Source organism: Pituophis catenifer, unplaced genomic scaffold (genome assembly GCF_029215685.1).
Source record: "Pituophis catenifer annectens isolate HBS135680 unplaced genomic scaffold, rPitCat1.0.hap2 SCAF_2, whole genome shotgun sequence".
Lineage (NCBI taxonomy): Eukaryota > Metazoa > Chordata > Lepidosauria > Squamata > Colubridae > Pituophis > Pituophis catenifer.
Window position 1 is genome coordinate 67430531 of NW_027256882.1, and position 13652 is coordinate 67444182.

The 13652-nt window shown below is 34.6% G+C and overlaps 1 protein-coding gene across 5 annotated transcripts in view; it reads right to left on the reverse strand.

The window, feature by feature from the left end:
- Positions 1-13652, reverse strand: part of SLC6A6 (solute carrier family 6 member 6) — a 64449-nt gene that overhangs the window by 22254 nt on the left and 28543 nt on the right. For 4 of the 5 annotated variants that reach the window (XM_070936886.1, XM_070936885.1, XM_070936884.1 and 1 more), the window contains 4 exons: positions 6580-6819; positions 6338-6472; positions 4570-4804; positions 1047-1179 (listed from right to left, as the gene is read on the reverse strand). In XM_070936886.1, coding sequence (XP_070792987.1) covers positions 1047-1179; positions 4570-4804; positions 6338-6472; positions 6580-6808 — 732 coding nt within the window. In that variant the 5' untranslated portion in view covers positions 6809-6819. Of the gene's footprint in view, positions 1-1046; positions 1180-4569; positions 4805-6337; positions 6473-6579; positions 6820-13284; positions 13334-13652 lie in introns of those variants that run through there. The other variant, XM_070936888.1, reaches the window with a different exon arrangement.

Genomic DNA, 13652 nt, shown 5'->3' on the forward strand with positions numbered 1-13652 from the left:
CTTTCTTAAGGAAAAAACAGTGCAGTTGCCATTTGAAAAAGCACGGGACAACTCTGACCTGGATGACTAAGAATCTCCACAGAAATTCAATGGTAATCACATTTCTTTCACCTTTTCTATATTTTTGGATGTCTGACGTTCTGTATGCGAACTAATCAGAAATACAATTGTACACATATCTACTACGATGTAAGATGAACTGAGGCTTGTACTCAATAAAAAAATTACATTCATTATATTAGTAAATTCTATTGCCAAGCTAATCCATTTAAACACAGGGATTACCGCTTAAACGTAAGATAAACATTTTCAGCAGGTATCTTTATGAAATGTTGGGATCCCTGCTTAAATTAAAAGAATATATTAAAGCATTCTTGTGAAAGATTCTGATTATTACATATCACATTCTTGGGCAATTTAACTGGATTTTTGTACTTCATTCTTTTGCATATTTTTAGGATGAAAAAAGACCTAGCTATTAACTAATTAACATTTGGTAATGTTTTCTCTTGCAAAAGTACAGTTATCCTCTTAATAAATGATTATAAAAAGCCTTTTAGAATAAAAGCAGAGTTACTTTTTGTGAGATACACTATTCACATTTGATTAATAAATGTTAAAAGGAATGAGGGGAAATGAAAAACTAGGCTTTTTGAAAGCACTTTGAAAAAGCTATGAGCTCCTATAAGAAACTGCATTCCCAATCTTTGCAATAAACTAGACATATGCTTGAAAGGTTGAAAGATTTAAAAGTTGAACCATGGCCCTTGCTAAGGCAACAAGTTGGGGATTTTAGGTCCCAAATTTGCTTCAAATTTAAAATTAGTTTCTGAACATCCTATCCTGCTTGGCAGCTAAGTGTTTGGCTCAAAATACACTCCTTAATGCTATATTTTAATTCTCTCAAGGTGATGATGTTTTGGAGTTACGCTTACTTTAAAAAAAAACACCATGTCAAGCCTTTAGTTAAGCAAAACTAATCTTTGGCGGTGAGGGGGGAGAGAGAGGAATTGTTATCGCCTGGAAGAAATGCAGCAGAAACTTACTTTCCCGGTTGACTTCACACCTTTCCAAATGCAAAAGAAACAAATCACCCAGACAAGGAAAAGACAAAGAGCCAGGTCCCATTTGAGAACACCAGGTTCATCAATGCCTGAACTCAACCTCAGAACATTCCGCCTGAGGATAAAAAGAAACAAAAGACAACAGATATATCACCAAACAATTTCATTGGCTTTGCTCAAAAGCTGGCCTTTGATAGGCAAATATAGTGTGATGGTGGCATTGATCTCTTCTGTTCTTAAATGATATATTCATGCCCAATTGCTTCTTAATATACATTTATACTTTTTAATATCACTCTTCTCTAGGATATATCAACTTTATATACAGGTAATCCTCAAGTTACAACTATAGTTAAGCCTTATGTAATTATCTTAAACTGGTTTTTGTGCAAAACTTTCACTGAAGAGAAGAAAAATACAAAGACATTTTTAAAAAAATTACAGCTGCTTTCAAGATCGGATTTTTCTTAGTTTTCTTTTGGTTTGCTTAGATGGATTTCTGAAGCATGTGATGAACTCACGATATTTAATAATCCATAAATTTTAATTATGAAACTCTTAAACCTTGGATTGACTATTTGAATGGTGCAAACTTTTGTTTACTGATATTCTCCTAATGCTTACTTTTTCAATACTACGCTTACAACCAGAAATGGTGGAATGAATAACTAAGAAACTGAAGCTAATTGTGTGATACAATCCCAAGAGGACTCGATACAAATGAAGCTCCATTTGCTTATCCCTTATGACTTATGCTCAAACAAGCATGAAATTTGCAAACGCCATTAGTTGTACTAAACTATAATTATTATGCCTCTGATGCATAATCAATGGCTTTATGATGATTTACATCACTTAGCATGTAAAGGTGAGTTTTTCAATAAATCTAATACACCTAAATTTTACTACACAAACGTCTAAACACCCAGGATTAATAAAATGGAACGGTTGTCTCCTGAATGTACAAACTTCAAGTGAGTTAATAACAAATAATAGAAGGCTTTACATAGCTGCAAGGGCACCTCAATTATCCTTCAATGTAAATTAATTGCTAGCTTTAAAAAGAGCGCAATATACAGATTAATTGATAAGTATGTATTGATATGTGGCTATAAACTTACTGAAGATTTCCCTTGATACAAAATGTGAACTCTTATTATTATAAGAGAACAAATCAATGATTTTCTGTAATTCATGTCTATCCTGGTCATCAATAATGTAATTTAGGGGTCCCCAACCCCTGCTCCATGGACCGGTCACGCGAATGTAGCTTCAACAGCACATGCATAGGATATAAATGGTATGCAAACCCTCCCCCACACACACACACTGCCAGTCCATGTAAAAATTGTTTTTCCCCAAACTGGCCCCTGGTATCAAAAACTGTGGGGCCACTGGTGTAATTGACAATATATCCACTTTGAGCCCATGGATGGTATTTCATCTAGAGGACTATTAGATGGCAGCAAAAAGGTGGAGTTGCTTTTGTGATATCATGTATGTATGTATGTATGTATGTATGTATGTATGTATGTGTATATATATGTGTGTGTGTGTGTGTGTGTGTGTGTGTTGTTATTATTTTTATAAATAAATCAAGGTGATAAACATATCTAATATTCTTTCCTCCTTCTATTTCCTCCACAACAACAGTACTGTGAGATGGATTGTGCTGAAAGACGGTGACTGGCCGAAAGTCACCCAGCCAACTTTAATGTCTAAGGTGGGACTAGAACTCCCAGTCTCCTGATTTCTAGCCTGGTGCCTTAAACACTAGACAATCACAGTGTCCATGGGAGGAATGGACAACAAAAAGGAAAGTTAATGGATGGAATTTTGTGATGCAAGCCCCACCCTTGTATTGTGACAACACACGTAGATGTTATTTATTTATTAAATTTATATGCCACCCTTATCACCAATTAAATAACTCTGGGTAGCATATGGGACTGGACTTTCATCACAAAGCTCTGCCTGCCACCCTGCTAGTTTTAACTGTCTCCTGGAAATACTGCTGCATCTAATGATTGTCCTGGTTTGAAATAAGCAAAGGCTTAGCACAACAAAAGGTCACATGCAAAAAGTAGCCTTGAATCGGCTTCCTACTCATAAAACCCAAAGCTGATAACTAAAAATTCTGAAAATTCTGAAAATAAATCTCAATTTGGGCCATGTAAGTGAGGTGGCAAATCCAGTCAAATGTTTGAGAAATATTTTCCAGGCTCCTCACTATGCTCCAAATATGGTGCTATGGCAAGAAGCAGCGCTCTCTAGAATTGAATCTGGCTTTGGATCAATATCTTTACGTTTTGGCTGAAATTATTACATATGCCAGCTGGATTCACTCCCTTTAATTATAGAAGATAGTTTTGATTCCACATGGACAAAAGCTCTTTCCAGGAAATTATACTCCAATGTCTTTTCTTGGACTGTTCTTTTTCATTGGGATTAGAGTAAGAGTGTTCAATTTTGAAGGAAAAGATTTTAGATGTAGAAGGTCAATTGATTATGCATCTTGCATAATCCAACTACTTCACCAAATACAAATTGGCCACTTATCTGGAAAATTGATGCCCCATCTTCTCTCTAAATTCCCTAGGCACTCTGACTTACTTTTCTTACATAATCCAGTAGGCAACTAAAGACAGCTCTGGGTCCTTAAGCATGCTTAGGTTTTGTGTAAACTCTGCCCTACTATGGGCCATGATGTTTAAGGATTACCTAATGTATTATTATAGAAGTTTTTTCTTTGTTGGTTTATGAATGTAATAAAGTCTACTCTCTTCTATTTCTCATTCTGTTCTATTCTAATGCAGGAGGCTTAGAAAGGAATCCTAACTATCCAGACTTCACCTTTATTTTACTGAACCTGTTCACACATTCATGTGTAGTATAGAAAATGGAAAAAATATTAATCTTTAGGCTTTTTAAACATTATGTGCATGTATGGGCATCCAAAAAGAAAAGGAGTTGTTTTAGATTCTACCAGGCTTCAGGGGGAAAAAATATTCTCCTGGATATTAAATGTATTAACCTCCAAATGTTATTGAATGACATCATTACTACTGATGCTACCCATCACTGCTTCATCTATGATTTAAGCAATGTCTAGATATCGTGTTTCCCCGAAAATAAGATCCTGTCTTATATTTTTTTGAACCCTGAAATAAGTGCTTGGCCTTATTTTTGGGGAGGTCTTATTATTTTGGGGCGTGTGGAGCAAGATGGGGCTCTTCTTGCCATCTTACCTGATTTCCAGCTCTGCATTTTAATATTTTCAGGGAGGGTTTATTTTCGGGGGGAGGTTTATTTTAGCACAATGCGCTCAAAAGCCCGACTGAGCTTATTATCAGGGGATGTCTTATTTTCGGGGAAACAGGGTAGTTATACCTTGTGAATCCGTACAAGATTAGACAATACCGCATGCTTCCTAATATATTTGTATCTCTTGCCAGTTATAATCCCTGTCTCTTTGCTGTACACAGTAACAAGGAAACTTGCTTACTCCCAAAATTCTATGACAGGAGATGTTAAGTTAGTGGCATTGAATGACAGCCACAGTGTTTTGTTCTTCCTGAGGGTATCTTCCACACAGTATTCTGTATTCCATTCTTGCTGACAATGAGCCCATGGCAGGGTGTGCGAAAATGACTGGAATAGGTAGTACATTCCCCAAGCCAGGATGACGATGTAGTATACATTCAAAAGAGACACAATCACTACGGAAGCATAACCTATTCCTGTTTTTTTTTAAAAAAAGAAAGAAAAATGTATGAGACAATTCATATCACCAAACAAACATTTTTCTCTTGCTAGTTCAGAAGCTTCTATCATACACCTGAATGATTAAGGCAATAGTCTTCAATTTTTACATTATTTAAGGAAGTGGAATAGAGTCTATGTTAGGATGGACAGTTGCAAAAAGAGACAGCATTCTTAAACCTTGAATAGGTTAGCGCTCTTGTAACTGTATATTCCTTCATGGCTTTAATATGAGAAGCCCCATTGCCAGCAGCACTAACAGCAATATTTTTGAGGAAAAGCTACACATTGTGACAGATATAAAAAGACCTGAAGGCAATTCCAACAAACAGAATGCTGCAATTTATGCATCACTTCCCTTCCTTTCTTGAATATTTTTGCAAAATTCTCATGGCTGCTAAGAGATAAAGTTTAACTCTATTATCAGTGCCAGACAACTACTCTGTTCTCTTTTCAAACACAGGTTCATTGGTAGATAAGGTCATGTGAGTGGTTACTCAAAATGTCATACAAGCAGCTAATGATGTACCACCGGGAATAAGCCTTCCCGAACTTAACCTCACATACTTGACATGATGTCCTAGTAATTTGCAATGGATTTTGATTCAAGTAAGCACTGTGGGAGACCAAAAGAGGGAAAAAATATGGTCTAAGGTACAGTCCCTTTACAAAATACCAAAATGCCCTGGAACAATTTAATGATCTGTGAGTACATGAGCTCAGCAATAATTTATGCTGTCATCAGCCATGGTAACTGTTCAAATTCTTTATCTTCCAGGGGCAAATGCCTAAATTTAGACATCTGGAGAGGGACAGAGACTGAGACAGAGGAAGGGAGGGAGGGAGGGAGGGAGGGAGGGAGGGAGGGAGGGAAGGAAGGAAGGAAGGAAGGAAGGAAGGAAGGAAGGAAGGAAGGAAGGAAGGAAGGAAGGAGAGACAGAGGGGAGACAGAATTAAAAGAAGACAATGTTTTAGATTTCTATTTAAGGCCATTTGGTTGTCAATTAAACAGGAACAAAACGGAATACAAATAAATAATTAAATATGTTAATACTGTTATAACAGTGTTAATGAAAATACTTAAATATACAGCAAGGTCATACAGTATAGGGCAAAGTTTTGTTGGGGAAAGAAAACCCCTATCTGTTAAATTGCATTATTTTCCTGCTTTTGAGAAGATTTCAATTCCTTTCAGAATAATCACTTTAGATTTTTATTTAAAGTGCTTTATTTTTATTTAAAGTGTCAAGCAGGCTTTGTCCTTGGACCAATTGTTCTACCACCGCTACTCTACTTCACCCTGAAATGCATGAGACAGCCTTTCACATGGATGGAAGAAAACAAATGGGTAAAGAGTTTCAGATAAATCCCCTTCTCTGCTATTAAAAACCAAGGCTTCTCCATTTTCATAGCACCCCACCCACCCACACTTCCTTTCTGTGTTAACCTACCACTCTAACAGAACCTCATACCATACTACATATTAAGGAAGAAGTAGATAAATAACCAACCAGAGAAAATAGGGCAGATCTTTTCCCAACATGTAATTCCTCCTTCAGAGGTATATTGTCCTAGGGCCACTTCCAGGAAGAATACAGGAAGACCTCCCCCAAACAGAAAAATGAAATAAGGTATGAGAAATGCACCTGTAGAGGGGGAAAAAACAGAAGGATGATTAGTACAATTTTATGAGTTGGCAAAATAACCATTCAGACCAGTAGGTAATTATGAGGATAACAATAAGGATACTCACCTCCGCCATTTTTATAGCAGAGATACGGAAATCGCCAAACATTGCCTAATCCAATAAACCCTCCAGCTACGGACAACAGAAAATCAATCTTGCTGGCCCATTTTTCCCGTTGTGGTGGCTTGCCCTCCGCCTCATCCTCAGGCCGGGTCCCAGGGCTCTTGCCAGGGGAAGGTTTAAGGATATCCTTGTGAAAATCTTTCAAACACTGTAGCTTCTCCTTTGTTGCCATGGTTTTGTTTTCTAGAAAGATCAAAATTACAATATAAGGTATATAAACTGATTTACTTAACAGACCTTGCTCAACAGGTCCATCTGCTTATGCAACAGGTTGGCAAGCGCCTATGCAAAGTCAGTAACTAAGCCAAGGTTCCCACAAAACCAATACGTGCACAAGAGAGATGCAACTAATGATTAGTATACATGAATCTGCAAACTTGAAAGCACGGAACAAGAATGTCTCCTTCCTTTAACAGGTACAAGGAAACTTTTCATAATATGAGGTTAGCATGCCAGGTTCATGAACATTCTGGCTAGGCAGTCGTTGCATCCTACATTCATTGTGCTAAAAGAAGTGTTAACCTATGGTATTATGATGGCGCTTTATTTGCAGAGACTGAAATCAGTAGTAAGCCTCATCTTTCCTTTTGTGTGGAGGGAACATGGAACCTACTTGTGAAAGCTAAGCAGTTCATGGCTAGGAGTTACTCTTTCAACATCTAACCAACCCCTTGAGCAGTTTTATGGTAATACTAGTATATTAGCCTAATTCATCAGGTAACGTTACTAACTGTAAAAAAATCTCCCACGATTACATCATTTCTTTCTTTTCACTGTCTCAGTATAATTTCCTTGCCTGAAATTATATTTTTCAAAAAAAAAAAAAAACCCGATACTTTAAAGATTTCCAACAGAAGGGCTTTTAATAAGCATTTGTCAAATATAATGGATAATCCTAGTAATATAAATATAAAATACCAATTCCCCTACCTCTCCTGTTTATCCTGAGCCTATTTATCTAGTCCCATATAAATAAAGCTTTCTGAATTCCGAGTTATAGAGGTACCTTATTCCATTATTCCTTTAGCATTTCATCTAAATTGTTTTTAAAAGATTGGCGTTCCTCTGATGTATAATAAAACTGCATTCATTCCTATAGCAATAGTTATTAATTAATGACACTTCAATGAGACGACTTGCTTGAAACCAAATCTAAAATACACTGAACTTTCAGAAATAATCCTAGTTTATAAACATTGTTTTCAATTTAATATTTTATTTTATTTATTTATTTATTTATTTATTTATTTATTTATTTATTTATTTATTTATTTATTTATTTATTTAATTTTTATACTGCCCTTCTCCCGAAGGACTCAGGGCGGTGAACAGTTAAAATAACATACATATAAAATGTGAATATAAGATGATTAAGCCAATTTGGTTCATCGGTTAAGAATCTTCAGCATAAAGATTTAGAACAATTAGAAGAGATTTATGCCAGCCCGGCTTGGTGAAACAGAAAGGTCTTAAGTGCACGACGGAAAGTATGAAGATCTGGGATCATTCGTATCCCTGGGGGTAACCTGTTCCAAAGGGTAGGTGCCCCCACAGAAAAGGCTCTTTCTCTGGGAACCACCAGTCGACAATGCTTTAGTGACGGCACCCTGAGGAGGCCCACCCTGTGGCAGCGTGCTGGTTGGTGGGAGGTTATTGGTTGCAGAAGGTGGTCTCGTAGGTACCCAGGTCCTAAGCCATGGAGCACTTTAAAGGTAAGAACCAACATCTTGAAGTGCACTCGGAAGACCACCGGGAGCCAGTACAGCTCGATAATATAGTATTATAATTGATAATATAGTATCATTGATTTAAAAAACAAGATTTCATCAAGAGAAGACTCTCTGTACTAATGAACTACATATGAAATATTATCTGTGAGATGTATGCTATTTGCTTTGAACTGCAGAAGAATATGCAAAAATATTTTTGACAGCATAAAATTAGCTCCTTTCTGTAGATACGCTTTTGCACATTTGAAGGCACAAGAGTTAATCCACTCTCACCATTTGTGTGAAATTGGTTTTTTTTTAGCACAAAAATATTCTGCAAATATATATACAAGTAGTCTTTGTCTTACAATCACAATTGGGACTGCAACTACACATGATAGAAAGCTCGAGGAGGAAAAGGTTTAAAATCTGTTTAAAACAGAACATTTTATTTTACTTAAGTAATATAATTTAATAAAATAATCCATTAATATGAAAAATAAAAACCATTAAAATAGAACATTTAAACCTAATCCTAATAATAAAAGAAATTGCCTTGTCCAAAGCCAGTGCTTAAAGTAGTAATACTTTAAGCCTTTTTATCTTTCCACAGTATTTCATTAGTAAAAATACCTTTCATTTTTATCTGACTTAGGGAAACTAGGAAGATTATTTAATTTATTGTATATGTCACTGCAAAAGCAGAGTTTGCATTGTTGTATTGGATGTCTGGATTTAATTTTATGCTTTCTGAGTGGTAAACAGATCTGGCTGGCATGGTAGAGATTTGAAACTTGACTATGGTTGAGATTAGCTTGGCAGGAAATCTGCAACTAGAACTCAGTTGTCCGATATATATGCATCAGTGTACAATGTAAATGAAAACTTTTCCATCAACTACAAATCAACCAAGTTAAATTGGTGAGAAAACAAATCTGTTAAATGTATCTCTGAACATTTAACTGATATTTAAAAAATATTGTTAATAACCAACTGGAAATTTCTTAAACTCAAGATGTCTTACATGATGATATTATCTAAATAATATTTCGTTTTTTCTGAGTGTATCTGGATAGAAAATATATAATAAAAGAATGGAAAATGTCAGAGAACAGTAAAATAAATAATAGTTAGTCAATTTGTCTCAAATATTTGATTCAATAGTCATTATGATGGTATAAAAATGCTAAGCAGGTATATTAAAGAACATTGTAATTGTGTTCATACACCATGCTTAACCAGCTCTATCAAAATCCTAGGGGGTGAATTTGCTTCACATGTTAAGCATGACTAATTTTAAATTTCTTTTGGTTTTCCTTTCTTTTTTCTTTTCTTTTCTTTTCTTTTTGGTGGCTTAGTGCATTGTACAAATTCCCATTTAATTAGCTTAGAATTCAACATGTTGCATAATCCTCAGAATGAGTAATTAATGAAATATGTTGGATTAAGAGGGTCAAAAGGTAATATTCATTATAGGAACAGTAGCGGCAGTGAAGAATAATTATTTATTTTCTTTGTTATCCTTGAGAAAGATCACCAGGCCAAATCTTCATCTCCATTTAGCCATCATAAACATGGAAAGCTAAAGTTTCTGATCAGGAAAGAGGAAATTTGAAAATTTGAAAAAAGAACAAATAGGGGATAATTTGAATAAATTCTTGAGCATATTATTAGCAAACCTTTTTTTATAAGTCCAACCACTTATTTTCCATTCCTGGCTATTTCATGTATCTGCACACCAGAACCAACTGTGATGCAAATCATCCAGTAAGCACTCTTTCCATCCACGAGTTCTCAATGATTTACAGTAGAGGTGTCAAACTCACAGCATCAGATTGCTGTCATGTGACTTTTTCCCCATTTGTGGAGCTGGGATGGGTGTGGCCTGTTCATGAGGCATCTGGCTCACGGGCCACCAGTTTGACACTCCTGATTTACAGGAACTCGGGAAATTTTTTTTTACATTTCAGTTCCATTATGCATGCAAAGAAAGGGACTGGAAATTCTATTTTACTGGGGCAGTATCAGGATGTATGCTAACGTGCAGAGTTACATTTTTCTTGGCTGCTAACTAGCGTTGAATCAGTCCCTCCTCTGCACAGCCCAGTATTTATGCAGATTCTTATGAACGTTTAAGAGGAATCATGTGTAAAAGCTTGTTAGTGAGCCATGGCAAAAGTTTGTCTGTCTACTTCTTGGGAATGAGAGCAAGCTGGAAGACGAGATTTGTGATTAATAAATACAAAACAATATAGCAATTGTAAATTAACCAGGTTAGATTATGTAAAATTGAGAGTCTGAATCCTTTCTGACTGCTGAATAACACAGAACAGTTAGCCAAACATTACTAGTTTCTTTTATAAAGGAATATGTTATTTCAGATATCATGAAATGGAAGTACAGCTTAAAAACTGAACAGTTAATTTGAGATAATCATGTGATTTCTTCATTTAACTAAAGCGATTCGAGTTTTAAAAGACTCCCAATTTTTAAATGCCTAGGGTTTTTTTTTAAAAAAATGTTGATTTTCTACTTCAGGATCGTGATAATCACTAAATGGTTTATAATGAATAGTATTATAATTTTAGGTTATTTTCATATTGGCCTATTAAATATATATGTTTTATTGCACTTATATTTTAAATTTTATTCTATGACCCAGACATGGTCAGTATCTATTGAAGGAAATGCCAAGGAAGATAAAAAGGGTACTACAAGATTGAAAAGAATTCTCAAAAAAATATAAAAAATAAAAAACCGTGTTTAACAAAGGGCATTGTGCTGAGCATTCACATGATATGCATTTGATTTCCTGCAATTTTATTTTACTGATTAAAGCTATAATTACTTTTTATAGATAAGAATCAACAATCTGATGTAGAGTTGGAAAACATTTTGCAAATATGAACTACAGCTATTTTATCAGTTAATCAGGAGCAACTCACATTCTTGAATAATAAAATAATTGAATAGTTCCACTTCTGAAAAACATGCCAATTTCTAGGAGACATATGTCTGCCTTCCCTTCAAAAAACAAGAGTTTGGCTCAAATATTTATGATAGTTGAACAATGAGCCAAAGCTGCTATATATAGCAAGAAACAATATGAATGCAGCCAAAGGAAAGTTCCTTCCAATATATATTTTTTAAAAAATGTTTAGGGCTAGGCCATACATGAATGCTATTTATTGATGATGATCCAAATCAGTTCCATCAAATTCACAATCATTAACCAAGTTGTTCAATTGTATTACATTGGTGAAACTATTACATTGGCTTCCCAGACACAACTTTATTAATAAGGCATTGTCTTTATTGGCAAACATTTTTTGTAATAGGTCACCATTTATATTTATAAACCATTCCTTAAATATCCTCCAGTAAACTATCAATTATGATGTGAAAAAAAAAAGTTCTGCTCAATTTTATTTTCCCAATATTACCTCAACTGATTCTGAGCTATTTTCACTAAATTAAAAGAAGTCAATAAGACTGTGTGACCAGTCCAGGAGACTGGCTTTTCTTTGGCAACAATCCTAACTAAACTGTTCTCTGTACATACATATGGAAGTTCAAACAACAAGGGGAAGTTCTCAAAAATGGCAAAAAAAAAAAATAAATCTAAAGAACATGGTAACTTCATATTTTGAACAGCAGATTTAAAAAGATGTCCCAAAACACTTTTTTCAAAAGTGGTTTACAAAATCCTAGAATCCATGCATAGAAAACCTATATCCTCCTCTTTATATAATATTTCAAATTCCTTCCAAAGAATCTCAGTTTAATGAATATTTTTCAATTACATGTGAAATACTGCTATATATTTGAATTAGTTTGCTTCTATTTTCAAAAAAAATATAAATTTCAAAATGTACTGTATTACTAACAATACTAACAATGGTATTGTTAATGAGAATTAACTAAAAGCTGGTGAGGGATCACAATCAATACTCAAGATTCAGACTTCAACCTAGAAGGCTACACTTTGGGGGTTAGGTTTTGTTATTGTTGTTTTACTGAAGAGATAAATAAGCACCTTAGATAGTGTAGAAAGTGAACTCTGCCATAATGCGGGAATAACGCTAAGAAGAAATATATATTATAGTTGAATAATACATGAAGAGATTCCTGCATGCTTGTCTCTATCTTATCTTATCCTACCCTTTTCTCTTCTGACATGATCACAAGGAGAATGAAAAATTTTACTTCTAATACAGTTTATCATGACACTGATGCCATAAACTGTGGTTCTTTTTAAATATAACTTACAAAAGAAGACAATGTCTTAGATCACTTTTGGATAAAAATTCCAAACTGTACCTAAAAATATGTTTATGGTATGAGAATTATTCCTATAAATTTAACAGGCAGACACACCAACAAAACCACTTGTGAAAGAAGAAGCAGAAGCTGTAATACTTGGTTCATTCATATGTGATTCTCTGAATAAAGCCAGTATATTCCAATAAAAGAAAATATCTGTAGCTCAGGGTTGAACTGTAGAGCCTTTGGTGCTCTCACAGCTCCCTTGAAGACATTTCATTACCTAACTAAGTAACATCATCAGTGCTGCTCAGCTAGTATTTCCTAAAACAGCTTTCCACAGGTGTATGTATATAACATAGCCACTGTTAAATCTACAAGAATTACTGTAAGAATGATGGCTCTGTTAAATACAACTGTCAGTTCTTAAGTGACCACAAACTGTCTTCAGTCTTCAATTAACAATCCCTAGAGTGAGCTTACTAAAAACTTAATGACTAACAATTATTCACACTTACCCACTACTTTTAAATTACATCATTATTCCTAATACAAAATGGTGAAGTGTTAATTATGCTGCAGCACAAATTATCAGATAGCAATCTAAAAACAAACTCTCAAATTATCCTTTTAATTAATTTTGAGACACTAAAATATTAAAAAAAAAAAAACCCACCTATTCCTATGGAAAGAAAGACAGGAATGAGCACAACTTCCCAACTTGTCTATTGTGTCCAGGCCAATTTCGAATCTAATGGTTTCTCTTCAATTATCTAGAAATAAAATATAATTTGTGTCGCATAGATGTGTAAAAAAAGAAAAAACACTTAAAGCACTTTTAACATTCGTGCAATAAGTCTAATAAGGAGAAAGACCATTAGCTATTCTGAGTATTCATTAAAATGATAAAGAATTAAAATAAGGGAATAAATTAGAGGTCAATCCACTGCAAACACGATTGTTACGTTGCTGATCACAGTAAGAAATATAATTAATACTGAGCTCATATGCTTTCTATAGAAAAAATTCTGGGCTCTGCCCTGA